The following is a 19,029-nucleotide window of genomic DNA, read 5'->3' as shown; positions in this document are numbered from 1 at the left end:
ACAACTCTTAACTCTTTATAATATTAGTATAGATATAGATATGAGTATGTTATCAACTATATAAATTATTTTATATTATAGGGGTGAAACTTAAATAGGGCTTAACATAAAATTTAGAATTAAATTTTTGTCGAGAGGCATTACTAACCCCTACTATATTACTATTGCTTTGTTTTATACTTTATCTGTATTACGATTTGTGAAATGGGTATTGTAGTTTCGACTTAGGTTTTCGAGTGGTTTTCGAATATCGATATAAATTACGTATCGACTTCGACTTTCGTGCGAAATGAGAAGTTAGTGAGAAATAATAAATATATATAGGGGTTAAGAATTTTATAATTTGTGGTCCCATAACGTAAATTTATAGTTAATGTTCGAATCTAATCGGCATTTTTGGTTTCTTGAAAATCCAAAATGACGGAACGAGTCGTAGCGGTAAGACTATTTTAATAAACTAATTATAATGCTTCACAAGTAGCTGATGTATGTAATATCATTTAGCCAGTTGACAAAAAATCTAACTGGTCAAACTTGGCAAAGCAAACATACATGCTTAATATTAAAAAATATATAGTTATAGTAGCAAAATATATTTTGATGGATCTTATTTTCCCTTAGAGTCGGCCAAACCTAGAGCAAATGGTGGCAATTATCGAATTCATGGAGCAACACCCAGTATTGGGACTCAGTCAGATGAGAGGTATGGAGGGACGAAATGAGAGCAAAAAGCTTTGGTTAAAACTTACCAGTATTGTTAATAATATGAAAGGTCCCACACGGCCCATGAAATCATGGGTAAAGGTAAATCTATTTTCTTAATTTTTGATAAATGGCAAACTGACTGGAGATAAACTGAAAAAATACTTTGTTTAGTATAACATACAGATATCTACTGTATATAGTTTGCTAATACTATAACTTGTTACTGTTAAAAGTGTGAAGTTTAAACAATATTTATTTTTTAGCTCAATTGAGGCAATGTCATTATTTTTGTATAAATTTTGACTATATATACACTATAACAGTTTCTATTGTTTGTCTATAAATACTTATAATGGCAGTGGACATTGTATAATTTCAGTTTTGGGCAGACAAAAAATCTACTGTAAGAGCAAAAGTTTTAACAAGTGGTGGTGATCCAAGTATTCTTGGTTCTAGTATTGAAAGAAGGATATGGGACAAGTTCCTACATAATGATTCTGGATATAGTAAGTTACTCGTTGTATTGATAAAGTTTATATTTTCGGATTAAAATGAATCTAGACTAATTTGATACACTGATATGCTTAAAATAATGTTTGAAGTCCTTTAAATGCCTGTATGCATGTAATAAAATTGAATTTTTTATCAATCTTTCAACCAAGCTGAAACAGTGTTAGTGTTGATTGAACTTAGGACATCAAGTGCTTTAACAATTACTGTACTTGTGTTTAAAAGCAATACAACAATTACACATTTCTGTATTCGTTTTGCTAATTCTAAACTAATTATGACATAAGTCTTACTTATTATAATTAATTTCACATAGTAGAAATTGCATACAAGTACTTTAATACTATAAGCATTTTAAATAACCTTAATATTAGAGAAGGTTTCTTGAATGTACATCTGTAACTAAGGAACTAATAAATAGTTTATTATTTTCAGAACCCCGAAGTTCAGTTAAAGTAGAATCACATTATATACCAGAGAACAACTATTCAAACGAAGAGAGTACTGAAGAAAATAATGAAATGAATGATGAAGTACTAAATTTTGATGAACCAGCAATAGAGCCTGCAGCAGATACTATGTTATTGGAGGAACGGAATATGATCCTTATGGAAAAACTGGTAATATACTTTCTTAAATTATAGACATAAACATCCATTGGTTTATGTTTATTTATTTTAAAGGAACAAGTAGTTTATATTAAAAAGTTTATAATTTTTAATTATAATCAAAGTATAAATGATATAGTTGCTGTACCCCAGTTGATGGGCCCAAAGAGATTGATCATGTTTTAATGTTGTAGTACTACAGATTCACATAAAATCATAATAACTCCAGACATATTATCAAGAACTATATGGCTAAGTTTCTTAATATGTACATAATTATATTAAATAATGTCCATGAACTGGTACAATATGAAGAATCTACATGTTCTTTGTTAAATTTAACCAATGGTGGGGTTATAATAAGTATTATTATTATTTTTCAGGTCCAAGTGATGAGTGAACAAGCCACGGCTATGTCTCAGTTAGCACATGCTTCGCAGGTCAGCTCTCAAGCTATGGAGAGGTTAGCTGAAGCTTCTCAAATACAGGTATATAATATTCGTAGATTCTGCATTATATTGCCCTAAGTAAAATATTTTAAGAGCTGGAATTTCGAATACTAATACTTCAAAAAAATTTTTTGCCTCAAATTGAATGATTTTTCTGTATGTTGGTAGTTTATCTCTAGTTATAAGTAGTACTATTTCAATCTCAATCGAAACTTGTGATGCCTGATTGTAAAACGTGGACTACATATAGTTCCGTGGTTGTTGTCATGGTGACCATTTTTTTAAAATGGAAAAATCATTGTACTATCTTCCAGTTTTATGAATAGGATAATTAAATTTTAAATTAGTACATGAAGTGATTTCGATAACTCGACATCTCAGTCTACGGGTACACTGCATGATATTATCGTTTTGTAGATTTTTTAACAAGCCCCATATGAAAAAGAAAGCTAGTCGAGGTTCTGATAATCACATATTTGCTGACCTTCATCAAATCATTTCTGTTCTTGATCATTACGTTGGCCTGTAAATGTTGCTTCATTATTTCTTTGAATTCAATAATTATTTGCTCATCCACGAAAGGCGTGTGTAAGGAGTTTCAAATATGCTCTATTGAAGTGCGTAAAGAAAACCGGCATACCTAAAATAATTATTAAATTCATTTCTCTTAATTAACGAAAATTATATACTTTTAAATAAAACTGATATAAATAACATTAGGTGGGATAATAGCATCCTTATTTCAGTTATTTAGGTTAACGTAATGTCGCTTTTTCAGTCGCGAGCAATCGAACGGCTCGCAAACACATTCGAAGCGATCGGTTCTACGGCGCATCATATCGGAACTACCATTGTCGACATTGACACGACCATGAAAAGATTTTATAGTACAACGCCCACATAGCATACACCTAGGTGCTCGTTTTACAGTAATCATAGATAAAGTTATTACTTTATCTAAAACCTATACTGCACTAACTAAATCACGTGATACTACATTATATTAGCATTTTAAGTTAGATTTTAGTACAAATAATTATGTATATAAAACTTTAAAAACTTACACAACAGGGAAAATGCCCAGACGTGTTGCCAATAGAAATAAGTGTTGAATAAATGTTTGTATTTATGTTTAGTCTAGAAATCAAATAGTTTGTTAAAACTAAAAAAAGGTAAATTAACACGAAACATTAAACAATTTTTAATCAGATATTTATTATCTCCTAATTTGACACGATGTTTAATTATAAATTAACATACAAAATATACATTTAGTTATAATTGGATATTAAATTAATGAGGCTACTAGTTTCACTGTGAGCCTTTGTTTTGTCGTTTTCTATTTATCTATACTTAGGGTCTGTTTCACAATGTTTGGATAAAGTACCAAATGCAACACATAAATTATTTGGAAGATAAATTGTGCTATTTGACATTCATCGGACTCATAACTTATGATGGACTCGTGAAAGGCAACAATAGGGGTTATCCTACCAATAAGTAATAAACAGCTAATTTGGAACTTATGTAGAACTTATCCTTACATTGTGAAACATACCCTTAATATATAAATAATAATATTAACTTAATCAATTTAATTGCACCCTTAACTTACATACTATCGCGTCTCTTTCTAGCAACTTGTGTTTACGCTTTGAAAAAGGGGTAGACGAGTAACTTTAAAACGGTGCAATTACACTGATTTTTATGAATAAGGGCATATTAATAACTTTGTATATAATTCTTGGTTCAATATTAAATATGTTACAGTTTTTTTACATATAAAATACATAAATTAATGGCACAAATATCGGAAAGGCAAAAATATTCCTTTGGTAATGACATTAAACAATCTAAATTTATAAGTTTTGATCCTTAGAACCAAAATTTTCTATTTAAAAATTAAATCACAATACGCGTTGCTAACAGACAAATAATCTTATTATAATCGAAATCCATACCTATATCAATATTCCGAATTCACATTGTTCTACATTAGGGCAATTCGCTTATCAAAAGCCAATCAATGCTTCTAGAACTCTGAAATCGAGAAATATAGTATTATTTGTCTTTACGTTCCTTTTTATTTTAAGTTTGTAAATATTAAACTTAAAACTACAATTAGTTTAGAATTTAGCTGTTAATTAAGCGATAGAAAAAACTTTCGAAAGATCATGCTCACGATTGCACAATGTTAAATGACTCGGAAATTTAGTACTTGTATATTAAACAGAAAACTAAAAACTAATTCCACTTTATGGTTATTGATGTTCTTTAGTGTAAAATTGTATGTTACTACTACTGTGATTGTTGTAAAATATTATTTGATGTAGGCCAAAACGTTATTGTGCGTTTTCGCATTTCCATATTAAGTTAAATTAAGAGAACGGTATATTTTAATACTATATTTATTGTGAATATTGTGTAAGACAACAAATAATAAATAATGCAATTAAAAGTTTTGTGTTTTAGTCTCCTTGAAAAACCTTAGGCAGGGTTCGTACGATAATTATCGTACAAGTGGCATAATTTCATACCTAGGTTCGAAGGTATACTATCGTATATCGAACTTTGAGTATACGTCGAACCTATAAATTAGATTTTTTTAATATTCTTTGTTGATCTAAATGACATAAGTTTTCTAGATTTATACATATGTTTTTTTATATATAATAGTCATTATCCTACTGGATTCTATAATTTTGATCCATAATACGATAATTTGTGATATCATAATAATTTGTATTAATAATACGGTAATTCAGGTTGTCACGTCAGGTCTATGATAATATTAAATTAATATTTATTTTGTGTTTAAAGTCACGTCACATAAAATAATATAATTAAAAAAATAATCAACAAAGGTATGGGATGTATTCTATGGTTAAATTCGTCAATTAAATATATATTCACATTTTAATATTTGTGTTACATATTTATTATCTTACCCCATTAAACTTAACATTTCTGACACATGTCTTCGTTTTCACTTGTATAGTTGGGGGATAACTCCACCTAGGCCCTTATGGTATGGAGACTGTCCATATGTTGATAAGTAGTAATTCCCCTGGGAGCTGATATACAAAATAAAATTAAGAGTATATTTCAATGTTTAAACAGGTATACCATATTGGAAAATAATGCTATGGTACTTGGGTATCATACCAGGTTCAGATTGATATTGTTGTTAATTATTATAGAATCTTTAAAATAGCTTTAATGGTGTCAATACAATTAACGACAATTTTAAGTAATAATACCTTATAATTTAGTTTTTTTAAATTCATCCTTAGAGTAGGCTAATGTCATACAACCATAAAACCTTAGTAATGTTCATTGTCTATGGCTACAGTGTAATTCTGATAAACCAACTTTAATGTAACAATGTGGAATAGACGATAGTAGATACGTCTTCTGCTTTGCTGATAAAAATATTAATCATTTTAAAAGCCTATCTATATTTAAAAATCTATAAATTAAGCCGACGATAGGTTTAGCAACAATGATGCCATGGGTTTACTTTTTGGAAACATTTTTATACAGGGAATCCTTATTAATAAATCATTCACGTCAATATATAATGACATGATCGTGAAGTGTCTAAGTGACTATAATTGTAATTTCAAAGGCTTTTAAATTATGCAATGGCTATCATTTGTCTACCTGTTTATCAACGTTACATACAATTCTTGTTAAAACGAGTATTGGCTCGAGTCGATAGTAGTCTTGGCTAGCTTTATTATTCAATATTTGAATAGGATTAATCTCTGGAGCTAGGTATCGGCTCAGTGAAAATGTCGGCGTTTTTTACCCGAAATTACTATCTATAAGTGATGCTTTAGGGACATTTCACGTGAAGCGGACAGGAAAAAAAAAGTGAGGTTCTGAAAATTGACCACATTCGGCCCATTTGTACTTCTAGTAGGTATGAATGTGTACGCAAAATATTTTTTTTGTATAGTGTATATTTACCAAGTTATAGGTTTCAAAAAATTGTCGTTGATCGGTACTACAATTTTTCGAAAGTAATTTTTCGAATATAACAAATCTACTATAAAATATTTTACATAGCGATACGTATTAAAAATATACTGTTCTTTTTGACAGTAAAAAAAAATTTAAAAATTTAAAAAAAATTAATGGCCAAAACCGGAAGTAAACTTTTCAAACCAGAATTACAGTCACTTCGACCAATTTTTTTAAATTTTTTTTTCTTTCAAAATATAGCTTAAATGATAATGAAAGTACACTAGAAAATTTAAAATGGGATCTCTATTAGTTTAGGAGATAAGCTGAATAATATACACCCGCGTCGCAAGGGGCGTCATATGTAGCGCTTGCAAGGTTTAGCAGTTTGCGCGATATTGCAACTTTATTAATATTTTATATCGTTTTAACGTATATTTAACCTCATTTAATGATATGAAATAAGTTTTATTAATATAATATAATATAAATATAACTACATAATACAAATATAAGTTAATAATATATTATAAAGAAAAAACGTTTTTGGAGCAGTAGAAAAGTTTTATTATTTGCGAATAGCGCCATCTGTTAGTAACGTGTAGTACTTTTTTGTCTCAGATAGCGTCAAACGGTCAAACCTATCTACAAGAAAGAGATAGAAATATGACGCCTAACGGTTTCGTAATTTAAACTTTAGTGTTGCTTTAACCGCTCAGCGACTTGTGCACGTTTTAATTTGTGACAGTTGTTATTATTAATGGCGCCGTACGGTGATCGATGTTTTAACCCATTTCACTTGGTACTTCATCGAAAATTTAAAAATTTAAGGAAAATATCTAAATGTTTAGCTCAAAAGTGGAGTTTTTCACAAGATCTTTACGTATGTGCCTCCTGCAGGAAACGACTTTTGACTGAATCTCCTCCAGTAGCTAATGAAGACATTGTGCAATGCAGTCAAACATCTAGTGAACCTTCGCAAAACATTGAAGATGAACCGTTTATTCCCGAAGATAAGTTTAAACATATCTCCACCCAAACCGACACATCCATAGAAAACGAAGAAATTTTAAAGCAGCTAAAAGAGAAATTCAATCATCCTTCTACTTCTACTTCTATGAAGACTATGATATTAACAATAGCACCCACGTCATGGAGTGAAAATAAACTTGCAGAAGAATTTGGAACGTCCAGGCGACAAGCAAGAAAAGCAAAACAACTTGTCAATCAGTTCGGTATCTTATCCTCTCCAAACCCACGCGGTGGTCGTAAACTACCAGCTGAGACGGAAAACTTGGTAAAAAAATTTTATCTACGAGAAGACATTAGCCGCATAATGCCTGGTAAAAAAGATTTTATATCTGTTAAATTAGACGATGGAAAAAGAACGCACATACAGAAACAGCTCCTTCTCTGTAACATTGACGAACTTTATCAGAGGTTTAAAGATGAATACCCTAACATCAAGGTAGGCTTAACAAAGTTTTTTACACTAAGACCCAAACAATGTATCCTCGCAGGCGACTCCGGAACACATATGGTATGTGTTTGTACTTACCATCAAAACGTGAAATTGATGTTGAATGGAGGAGACATTGCTAATCTTACATAATCCGGTCAAATTAGACTAAAAAATAGGGGTAAGGTTACAATAATTCGCACTTGGCTGAATATTGGTAGGATTGCTCAATACACTATTATAAAGGAAATGTGAAAAGTCCTCATCGATCCGGCACGTGCAAAAAAATTTACTCCGGTTCAAAGATCACAAAAATGGGTTTTTCGCGATTTTCAGCAAAATGGTAAGTTTTATCATAAAATTAGTTTAGACAAAAATTGTAGATCAGATAATTATCTATAAAAAATGTCTAAATACTTTTTTCCTAAGAGCCACCGTTTTTGAGATATAACGATTCAAAAAGTTGAACGAGTTGTAATCGTCATAATATGCACACGTTTCCACGCCACCTTTGAGGTAGTGTACTTAGCGCTTTTTTTTAATGTGGTTTCCCCGGTAGGCCTATTCCACTGATCTTTTATGATTCTGTTTAATTTGAAACTATTGAATAACTGTAGATATTGACAAGGGTTGAAAATGATGAAAGGGGTGTATATTACAAAAAATATGAAAATTTATCCGTCTGAATCTAAATCATCAATCATGCTTTCTCTTGTTCTTGTTCTTCTAACAACAATCTGTAATATATTCATCAAACAGTTTATCGACTTTTGCAAAGTGTCAAAACCATGCACTATTTTTACATGCAATAACTGGTTGTGATTCAACATCTGCATTTTTCAGGAGAGGTAAAACAACTGTTTTTAAAATGTTTGAAAAACAAAATTTAGTTCAGTGTGCTAGAGTTTTTAAAAAGAGTAATTCAACTCCACAAGAAGTTATCACCAACGGAATTCGCTTTCTTCTCGCTATGTATGGAGCTCCTAAAAAAATTACGTGCTTAGATAAATTCAGATATGCATGTTTAGTTAAAAATACTCGAAATAAAAAACAAGTGCAGTTAGCATGTCTTCCTCCAACCTCAGCGGCTGCTCATCAACATCTTTTTCGGGTATATTACCAAGTTCAAGTGTGGCTTGGTAATCAGTTAGACCCAAAAGACTGGGGTTGGAAGTTGGTCGACAATTCATTAGAGCCAGTTGAAACTTTACTTCCACCTGCACCAGAAAAACTACTAAACACCATTTTTTGCAACTGTAAAAAGGGATGTAGTACTAAATGTGGTTGCAAAAAAGTTGGATTGTTGTGTGTGTCATTATTATATTGGGACGTTATTATATGAAGAAGATAAAGAAGAAGAAGGAGAAGGAAGAGAAGAATAACAAGAACAAGAGAAAGCAGAAGTTAATGATGATTTAGATTCAGACGGATAAATTTTCTTATTTTTTGTAATTTACACCCCTTTCATTATTTTCAACCCTTGTCAATATTTACAGTTATTCAATAGTTTCAAATTAAACAGAATCATAAAAGATCAGTGGAATAGGCCTACCGGGGAAACCACATTAAAAGAAAAGCGCTAAGTACACTACCTCAAAGGTGGCGTGGAAACGTGTGCATATTATGACGATTACAACTCTTTCAACTTTTTGAATCGTTATATCTCAAAAACGGTGGCTCTTAGGAAAAAAAGTATTTCGACATTTTTTATAGATAATTATCTGATCTACAATTTTTGTCTTAACTAATTTTATGATAAAACTTACCATTTTGCTGAAAATCGCGAAAAACCCATTTTTGTGATCTTTGAACCGGAGTAAATTTTTTTGCACGTGCCGGATCGATGAGGACTTTTCACATTTCCTTTATAATAGTGTATTGAGCAATCCTACCAATATTCAGCCAAGTGCGAATTATTGTAACCTTGGATATCTAAATTGACCGGACTATACAGCTGGGTCTGCTATGCAACTTTCATCTTATAAGGATTGCCTTCGCCAGATGATGTGTCCCAATCCAACACTGACGTGTCATTTAATGACTACTAAGACACCGCCAAATGAACGCTGTAATTCTTGTCCAGGCTTAAGTGCAATTCGAGAGCATTTAAAAATACAATTTGATAACAATCAAGTCACAGAAGTGCAGTTTGAAAAATGGGATGGCACAGACCGCTACACGATATCTACTCGACTTTTATCTTCCGATAGTTTTGTAGATGAGTTATGTGACGCTTTGGACCTTTTGAAACCTCATGCTTACATTGCAGAGCAACAGGCGGTTTATTTTAAAACTCTTAAGGAGACTATCGATGAAGGTCAAATTCTCGTTCAATGTGATTTTGCAGAAAACTATAGTTTTATTGTCCAAGATGCTGCTCAATCCTTTCATTGGAATAATGCACAGGCAACGCTTCTAACGTCAGTTTTTTACTACAGAGACGGTAATGAAGTAAAACACGGAAGCATTGTTATGATTTCTGACGACCTGAAGCATGACACAGCCACTTTTTATGCTTTCCAAAAGCTACTACACAAGCATCTTTTAGAAAAATCGATAGTTGGATCAAAAATTATATACATAACTGACGGGGCTTCCCAACATTTTAAAAATAGATTTAACTTTGTGAATCTGTTTTATTACAAAGAAGATTTTAATGCAGATGCAGAGTTGCATTTTCATGCAACATCTCACGGAAAGGGGCCATGCGATGGTCTAGGGGGGAATCTGAAACGTTTAGCTGTGCGTGCAAGTTTACAGTTACCTCCAAGTAAAGCAATTATAACACCAATGCGATTATATGAATGGGCAAAATCATCTTTAAAACAAACCGCCATTTATTTCTGTTCTAAAGATGATATAGAGCGTCAGAGAATTTTTTTGGAACCCCGGTTTGCGTCTACGGTCACCATTTCAGGAACCAAAAAGTTTCACAGCTTCATTCCAACAACCACAGGCCTTCTTGTAAAGAGGACCAGTTCTGCCATAGATTCCCATTGTAAAATTGTTAAAATTACAAAATAAACAGTTCTTGTGTTGTACCAATGTTGTTTTATTATGTTTGAACTATTTTATCACAGTAATTTATACAATCCATTTTATTTGACGCACACCAACCGATCTAAGCTAGTGCTACATGTGACGCCCCTTGCGACGCGGGTGTATATTATTCAACGTATCTCTTAAACTAATAGAGATCCCATTTTAAATTTTCTAGTGTACTTTCATTACCATTTAAGCTATATTTTGAAAGAAAAAAAAATAAAAAAAAATTGGTCGAAGTGACTGTAATTCTGGTTTGAAAAGTTTACTTCCGGTTTTGGCCATTAATTTTTTTTTAATTTTTAATTTTTTTTTTACTGTCAAAAAGAACAGTATATTTTTAATACGTATCGCTATGTAAAATATTTTATAGTAGATTTGTTATATTCGAAAAATTACTTTCGAAAAATTGTAGTACCAATCAACGACAATTTTTTGAAACCTATAACTTGGTAAATATACACTATACAAAAAAAATATTTTGCGTACACATTCATACCTACTAGAAGTACAAATGGGCCAAATGTGGTCGATTTTCAGAACCTCACTTTTTTTTTCCTGTCCGCTTCACGTGAAATGTCCCTTTAGTGAAATTAAGGGTCTGTTTCACAATGTATGGATAAAGTACCAAATATGCAACACATTAATTATTTGGAAGATAAATTGTGCTATTTGACACTTCATCGGACTCATAACTTATGATGGACTTTATGTGACGAATAGCGCTATCTGACAGCCATGAAACGCAACAATAGTGTTTATCCTACAAATAAGTAATAAATAGCTAATTTGGAACTTATGTAGAACTTATCCGTACATTGTGAAACAGACCCTAAATTGTCAGTTATATATATTTGTCTTGCCCTGTTTCAATGCGAACGAAGTCTCGCAAAAGCATATGTTTATTAGACAATTCCTTAATATAACTCTGAGGGTGCTACATCAACAGAAGTTATAATTTCAATTAATTAAAGTTTCCTTTCCTATATTTATAAGTGAAACTGAAAATACCTATATATTTCACCTCTCAAACAGAATTTACTTTAAGTTAGGGCTTACCGAATGTTGACTAGTTCGCCTAAATAAATGATCTCGTTTGAAGGATTGTAAAATGTAACCCAGTTGTAATATGATATAGCTGAAACTGCAGGAAAATCAGTTCCATTCTTCAACGATTCCACAAAATATTCGATGGCTCTAGTGTGACTGCAGAGGTCTGCAATGATAGTGCAATGAACCACTGAAATTATTGGTAGCTTATGTACTTTAGGATTTCGCTTGACATTTCTTAGAAATAATTCAAACTTAATCGACGAGCAAGGGACTAAAATATAAATAAAGATGTAAAATTGCTGAAGCAATATAATAATTATTAACAGTAACTATGCCATTATAATATCGGAATATCTATATAAATTCAGGAAAAGAATTTCTGCTAACTTCTTAACATTACCTATCACTAGCACTCTATTAGTCGATGACTTTGCAGTGTAGATACATTAATATCTGATATGCTCTCTTACCATCCCAACTGAGCTTACGATGTAATCCTATGGGACATCCAGGTTGCAAACCAATTAAGGAGTAGTTTGGCCAGATGTCTACTGTACCCACAGACTGGGTTGTACCATAATGTCCAGGATTCGTATGGATTATGTCTACGAACCTTGCACAGGTTCGATCTAATCCGGTTTGAGTAGCTAAAATCCCTTCGAAGAAAGGTCTAGCTGGGTCCAAGCCTGTTATTCTGAAAATATATATTACTATTTAATTAAACATTATTCTTAAAAAGAAATTTATATTATGAAACATCTATCATTATTCAGAAGGAATAAATTGCATGGAAACGCATTACAAATTATATTTCATAAACAATTTTATGGGCTATGTTTGCCTATAACATTGTCTGTGCTTCATGCGATTAATACATATAAGTATTAATATATCTAAACTGTTATGGCAGTCGTGATCAGCGGCGACTTTTGTCAGCAATAGATTGTGTGATACTTGATGCAGGCAGAAAAATCTTGCCAAAACCACGAAGGCAAAGCTGCGATGGGAGCCGGTGTTGTAATAAATTGGAGAAGCTTTTTTATCTAGTGATAGTGTAGACTACTCTCAGGCCAGAGGTTGGTGTTTAGACCACTGCTGCGCCGATAGTTAACCTTGGTATGACCACTCCACGCTCGCGAGTCCATCTTCCAGTGTAGCCCATGAGGTGCGCTCCAAGTGAATGACCAATGAGGTGTAGGGTATCGATTGCAAGCCCATCATTATAAAGTTTTAATATTGCCGCGCCTAGCTTTTGACCTACCTGAAAAGCACAGTATAAAACTATTATGTACATTAGATATAATTTATTACAATTTAAACAATTTAGTATATACCAAAAATTATTTTCTTTTTCAAGTGTCTGTAAAATATTAGGTAATGTTTAAGTTATCGCTTGTGTATAATACTAATCAAAATTATCTGTTCATAAATCGTAAAATTAATGATTGTCTAAATTTACAAGCATTTCTGAGTAAAAGGATAGGATAGAGGATTCTGCTTTTATAATATTATCTACTGTTATAATATATAACAAACGATAATAATATATTTATCTAATGAAACGATACTGACCCATTTACTATTGGGTATTGCAATGTTGGCGTAACTCAAAGCTATGCCGAGAATTCCACGTTGAGCTTCCCATTCCCAGTCTAGAAGGATGACGTTTCGTTTCTTTGTGTCAATGTAACCGTTTATTATAGCTATAGTAGACGGAGTAGTGATTTTCCCTGTGTATCCAAATGCATACACTACGGTAGGCAGAGATTTATCGAAACATGTGGATTTTAGTAAAGACGTTGGGTCATCCAGTGAGAATGTTGCGTAATTATCCATAGACCTAAAATAATTTATAAATACATAATCATTATTAAATAAAACACAAATCAATAAAGAAATTTATATAACTTCATTGATTTTGTCACATATTGTATTCGTTACCTACTACCTAGTTGTATTTATTTGGTTCTTATAATAGAAATAGTAAAACAACTTTATTATTAAATGTTATCTGCAATCAGTATTAGTTACATAAGTATAAGATAAAAAAAATTGCGACTAAATTACTCATTGCAATGTTTAAGATAATATACAATCCTATCTTTACATAAATATTGACTTTTAAAATTATCAGCATCCTCGTGACCCGGCAATGTGACCTGAACTTACTTCGTTATTTATAAAATAATGAAATTACAATATTGCTAAAAAATATTGTATTGCTGTAGATAACAATAATAAAAATACATGAATTTGCATTTCTTAATAAGTAGCATATAAATGATCAAAATAAAACCGTCAGTATCGTCTGTTTGCTTTCTTATATAAATGTATGATAATATTTTTTTACCAACGTTTTACAGTAAATAACTTGGGTTAGGAAGTATACCAGACATAACCGCGGGAGGACGTGTGTGAATTTTAATAATGTATGTAGGTTATGCCATTGCGGATTGTGATCTATGTAAACTACAGTTTTTATGAGTTATAGGTCTTTATGAGAGCCAATGTTTTAAATATATTTTAAAAGGGCTGCTAAGACCGTAAAACATACTGTAAATTCTACTGAACTATGCATCCAGTGTGTGTTGAATTAGTAAAAAAAAATTATGGTTTTAAAATTTATTTATTAAGTGATGAAAATGAAAAAAACGTCAAACAGACGCTATATAAAGCCTTTTATTTTAGGTTCGTAGCTACGACGCATGTAGACGACCTCAGGGATGAGAGTGGAATGCTAAAGCCACTAGGGCAACACTGCTACCAATATATATAGCTGCTGCTCTAATCTACGCCTGCAGGAAATTTATTCGATACTATGACAATGATTTCCTGTACACACAATTGACCGGATTACATACATACATTTGGTGCATTATCGAAACGAAAATTAACCTCATTTTTCATATACCTATTGTAAGCCTTAAATAGCTGTTTAATGTTTTGTCTTTATGATTTATTTTTGTCACATTTTGTTTAACATGACGTAACCAATTCTGTGTGTAAAAGGTATATAAATAAGACCGTTCCTAAGGTCCTGACTAAGGAAGACCAAGCCGCAATAATTAGCTACTAGGGACAATATAAAGAATTCAAGAAAAGGTAAAATGTGCGTGTAACTTTTGTTATTTTATTATATTTTGAGCTTTAATTTGTCTTGAATAAAATTGACATGTATATAATTGATTTTACATATATGCGTATATAGATTTGACATGATTTGATTGTTACACGATCATGTTAAGATTATTTTATAACTTTATAGACTGTTTTATAGAGAACATGTGTTACATTCAATTATTATCAGATCCTGCCATGAAAGGCTTGTAGAACTTTGTCTGTGGCATCGATACGACTTTTTTTATAACGATTATGATTAATAAAGCTGTATTTTTAACATTAAAGTATAACCGATTTCAAAACAGGGCTCTGTTTCTCTTTTGTATTAAAACGATAAATGAACGTGAGCGTATAGCATAGAAACAAGACATTTATATAATGTTCGGGCTAATTAGGTGTTGTTCACATTTTTTTCTTTGCCTTAAAAGCTTTATCGCATTATCGAATCTATGTAAAACAAAGGTATATATAGGAGAATTAACCTAATAATGTATTATTAGGTAAGTAGTAAAGGTAAAATATGATAAATTAACTGAACCATTAAAATCTAAATAAGTTGTAATTCAAACGGAAAAATATCGTTATAGAACCTATTTTTCTTAATTAGGTCAGATTGTAATATTAGATTGCAAACACTTTTCTTAATTAACTTCGATATAAGTATTCTTACCCTTGAAAACACCGTAGCATTGCCATTTCACTTAAGGGTATGAAACCTAAAAAAAGTATGTATAATTAATTTTTTTTATTCTGTTGCAATTTTTATAATAACAGGAATGACAAGGAGGACGATTCTACAATTTGGTGGATGATGGAAGTTATAGCTAGTACCTTCATTATGGTTTAATTTAAATAAACTAATTATTATTTAGTAATTTTTATAAAATTATCAGTTACGGTATTTTTGATATAATAAAGCATTGGTACATCACTTTTGTAACAGATTTTAAAGTTGTAAAAATACTGACCAGTAACCAATACAAGTGTCCATATTTCGTTCCACATTCTTCCCTAAACACGCGTGTCAAGCCAGACGTACTGAATGATAATAAACTCGGCCTATATCGAGTGCTGCTGAATGCAATGTTTTTACACCACGAGCCGTGATACGTATTTTAATTGCAGCAGCCTTTTGGACGAGAACACCTCAATCTTCCATTTTATAAGGCGGAAATTGGTCGGTTTTATCAAGACACGTCAAGGCTTAGTTAACAGCGGTTACTGCTCAGAGAAACGTTCGAATCCCGTTGTTACAATAATTGTTTTACTTGAGTAAGGCAACGATTGTCTTTGTCTTTCCCATGCACCTTTTGGCTTCTAGAGTTATTTCCAAAAGAATTTAGTATGCGGTTAAAAAAATTAGAAAAGTTTTTAGTTTTTGGCCATTCTTTCGATTGGCATCATAAAAGTAGGGGTGTTTTTTTTTACATTTCAGCCGGTTCGATTTCCAGACGAGGCAAGTAATTTTTACAAAATCTTTGAATGCAGAATTACTAACTTTTAAAAATAACATAAAGTCTTCTTTCAGTAAAATACTCTATCTACGATATTAAAGGTACTTTCCCTTCATGTCCCATAACTTTGGGACGCCTTGTATTATATTTTTGTTTTTGTTAAAAATATTTTTCCTCTCTCTGCTGGTACGATAAGGCTGTAAATATACTTTACAACCTTATGGTAGTATACTCAGATACGTACAGTTATTAATGACCTTAAGGGACACCTCAAACGTCGTCGAAGTTTTTATCAGCTGTAAAAAATAATCTAGAGTAAAATGTACGGCATCTGTTTTTTTTGTTTATTTATATTTGTTACATATAAAATAACAATAATCTTTGAAAATATTACTCCTCATATTACTCTAGGAATATTTGAAAAATCGTCTAAATTTCGGAAATTTCATATATTTTTTATCATAATATTTTTATTTGTTACCATTTATAATGAACGCCTATAAGGTACAACGGTAATATTTAGTAACATTATGTAAAAAAACAAGTTGCTGTACATTATTCTCTGATCTTACAGCAGTAATAACTCGGTAAATCCTGAAATTTGGATAAATATTTATTTACACAAATATTAACTATAATTTTTGGACGGCATAATTATAAAACATTATTGTCCGTGTTAAATAATATTTTGAACATGTTGCCGTACATTTTACAATGACCTTAGGGTATATGGGTAGGGTTGCGACCCTTGGCTTTCGACCGCTCCGCTGGATATATGTACGGTGTTTAAGGGTAAAGTATCTGTATATGTGTCCAAAAGGAATTACACAAATGCCGTACAGTAATAAATGACCTATATTGCTTCTGCAACTATCGTCGAATTAAAAATTTGCACCGACTTCCGGTACCATCACTTTAGTACGGCACTAGGTTTTTCGACATTTATTTTTAATCATCTATACACTTATAACAAAGCCGTACATTAATAATTAGTCGAAATTCCTCATTTGTACCTGAGAAATTCCATTCACTCACGTACTCACATGTACCGCTCAGAAATGACGGCATAGTGCTCAGAGTTATTTTCAGATATAGTAACAGCCTTCTAAGCGTTATTCACGTTGGGTCATTTCACAGGTATTTTTTGTTCATGGGCTTGTGGTCTATTAGTGATTTGAATAACCTTCGTTCATTTTAATTTGTATATGTGCCTGTGCGGAATAAAAAGTATTGTATTGTCGTTAATGAGGAACCAGATGTTTCATAATTTATTAATAGATTAAATAATTATTTAAGAACATCACATAAAATTGCATTATAAACATTAAAATCAAAGAAAAGTGTTTATAGTAAAAAGAACAGATACATCTTGAAATGAGAGCCATCTAGTTTCATTCACCAAAAACGCACTACACGGTTTTTGACATAAATAATAATGATTTAAAAGCATAATTTCTATTTATAACTAAATATAACATTGCAATATTGATTAAATATAACGTGAAAAAGATTATCCTGTCTTCAAACATATAGGGAAATACACAAAAATCACAATTACATTGAAACTAATTTTGCATTTCTGGAATCAATGCGTTTTTTTGTAATTGCGTGTTATTTACCAATTTGTATTAAAGTAAAAATAAAAAAAAAATATTAAATGGATGGATGGAATTTCCATATTGGAAAGTTTATCCTACAATCATTAACATAATAAGGAAAAGTTTAATTATAATAAATATTAGTGATAAAGCATTCTTATTTATTGTAAAGGAGGGCTATACAAACTAACGATGATAAATTGCTCCAGCACACAAGATACTTCTATAAGGTGTTCCACAGAGAGGCTCACTATGTCCTTCCTTTCTTAAAATTTTATTTTTTACTAAGCAATATTAATGAGCCACAGTGTATTGCATTTCCTCTGCAGAACGAACTACCAATCTGATGATTACAAAAATTGAACATAAGTTCACATGTCTTTAACCAGTGTTCTGTAATACACAGTATGTCAACATTTTCACTGCTCAAAAACAACTCAATTTCTAGTAATTTACTTTTCATGCCTTGTATATTTTGGTGAACCAGATTGATAGTATTGTTCTTAATATAAAACTTTAAAAAAACCTTATAAACAACAGGGAAAATGCCCAGACGTGTTGCCAATAGAAATAAATGTGGAATTAATATTTGTAATTATGTTTTGTCTAGATACCAAAATGTTTTTTAAAATTAAAAAAATTGGGTAAATTAACACGAAAAATTAAACAATTTTTTTAAATCAGTTATTTATTATATCCTAATTTGACACGATGTTTAATCATAAATTAACATACAAAATATCCATTTAGTTATAACTGGATATTAATTTAATGACGCTACTAGTTTCACAGTGAGCCTTTGTTTTGTCTTTTTCTATTTATCTATACATAATATATAAATAAAAATATTAACTGAATTTAATTGCACCCTTAACTTAAATACTATCGCGTCTCTTTCTAGCAACTTGTGTTTACGCTTTGAAGACGAGACAAACGAGTTACTTTAAAACGGTGCAATTAGACGGATTCTTATGAATAAGAGGCCTATTAATAACTTTGAATATAATTCTTGGTTCAATATTAAATATGTTACAGTTTTTTTACATATAAAATACATAAATTAAT

General features: G+C 31.2%; 3 protein-coding genes and 1 long non-coding RNA gene across 4 annotated transcripts; 3 read left to right on the top strand and 1 right to left on the bottom strand.

Moving 5' to 3' along the window:
- Positions 1-64: 64 nt before the first annotated feature.
- Positions 65-3,729, top strand: LOC125052209. The gene is made up of 6 exons (XM_047652875.1): positions 65-438; positions 622-804; positions 1,085-1,211; positions 1,651-1,835; positions 2,207-2,311; positions 3,051-3,729. Exons 1-6 carry the CDS (start codon positions 418-420, stop codon positions 3,174-3,176), a joined length of 747 nt encoding a protein of 248 aa, XP_047508831.1. The 5' UTR covers positions 65-417; the 3' UTR covers positions 3,177-3,729.
- A 74-nt stretch (positions 3,730-3,803) lies between these two features.
- Positions 3,804-16,053, bottom strand: LOC125052207 (phospholipase A1 VesT1.02-like). The gene is made up of 8 exons (XM_047652874.1): positions 15,881-16,053; positions 15,583-15,628; positions 13,365-13,632; positions 12,905-13,053; positions 12,263-12,486; positions 11,799-11,955; positions 5,221-5,346; positions 3,804-4,312 (listed from the first exon to the last, which is right to left on the bottom strand). Exons 1-7 carry the CDS (start codon positions 15,915-15,917, stop codon positions 5,259-5,261), a joined length of 969 nt encoding a protein of 322 aa, XP_047508830.1. The 5' UTR covers positions 15,918-16,053; the 3' UTR covers positions 3,804-4,312; positions 5,221-5,258.
- Positions 6,822-10,738, top strand: LOC125052205. The gene is made up of 2 exons (XM_047652871.1): positions 6,822-7,846; positions 9,650-10,738. The coding sequence occupies exons 1-2, from the start codon at positions 6,999-7,001 to the stop codon at positions 10,719-10,721; spliced, it is 1,920 nt and encodes a 639-aa protein (XP_047508827.1). The 5' UTR covers positions 6,822-6,998; the 3' UTR covers positions 10,722-10,738.
- On the top strand, positions 13,628-15,319 carry LOC125052208. The gene is made up of 2 exons (XR_007117418.1): positions 13,628-14,221; positions 14,481-15,319. It is a non-coding gene; the product is annotated as an uncharacterized LOC125052208 (long non-coding RNA).
- Positions 16,054-19,029: the final 2,976 nt, after the last annotated feature.

This window comes from Pieris napi, chromosome 9 (assembly GCF_905475465.1).
Source record: "Pieris napi chromosome 9, ilPieNapi1.2, whole genome shotgun sequence".
Classification (NCBI taxonomy): domain Eukaryota; kingdom Metazoa; phylum Arthropoda; class Insecta; order Lepidoptera; family Pieridae; genus Pieris; species Pieris napi.
The sequence above is the reverse complement of the archived record's forward strand: the minus strand, read 5'-3'. Positions and strand labels throughout refer to the sequence as shown.

Excerpts from the sequence above, each read along its gene's own strand:
- LOC125052205 (XM_047652871.1), top strand. The coding sequence starts at position 6,999 with ATGGCGCCGTACGGTGATCGATGTTTTAACCCATTTCACTTGGTACTT. Across the intron at positions 7,847-9,649 it reads GGAGACATTGCTAATCTTAC|AGCTGGGTCTGCTATGCAAC; the intron begins ATAATCCGGTCA and ends ACCGGACTATAC.
- LOC125052207 (XM_047652874.1), bottom strand. The coding sequence starts at position 15,917 with ATGTGGAACGAAATATGGACACTTGTATTGGTTACTG. Across the intron at positions 15,629-15,880 it reads GACACTTGTATTGGTTACTG|GTTTCATACCCTTAAGTGAA; the intron begins GTCAGTATTTTT and ends TACTTTTTTTAG. Across the intron at positions 12,487-12,904 it reads CGTGGAGTGGTCATACCAAG|AATAACAGGCTTGGACCCAG; the intron begins GTTAACTATCGG and ends ATATATTTTCAG.
- LOC125052209 (XM_047652875.1), top strand. The coding sequence starts at position 418 with ATGACGGAACGAGTCGTAGCG. Across the intron at positions 439-621 it reads TGACGGAACGAGTCGTAGCG|AGTCGGCCAAACCTAGAGCA; the intron begins GTAAGACTATTT and ends ATTTTCCCTTAG. Across the intron at positions 1,836-2,206 it reads TGATCCTTATGGAAAAACTG|GTCCAAGTGATGAGTGAACA; the intron begins GTAATATACTTT and ends ATTATTTTTCAG.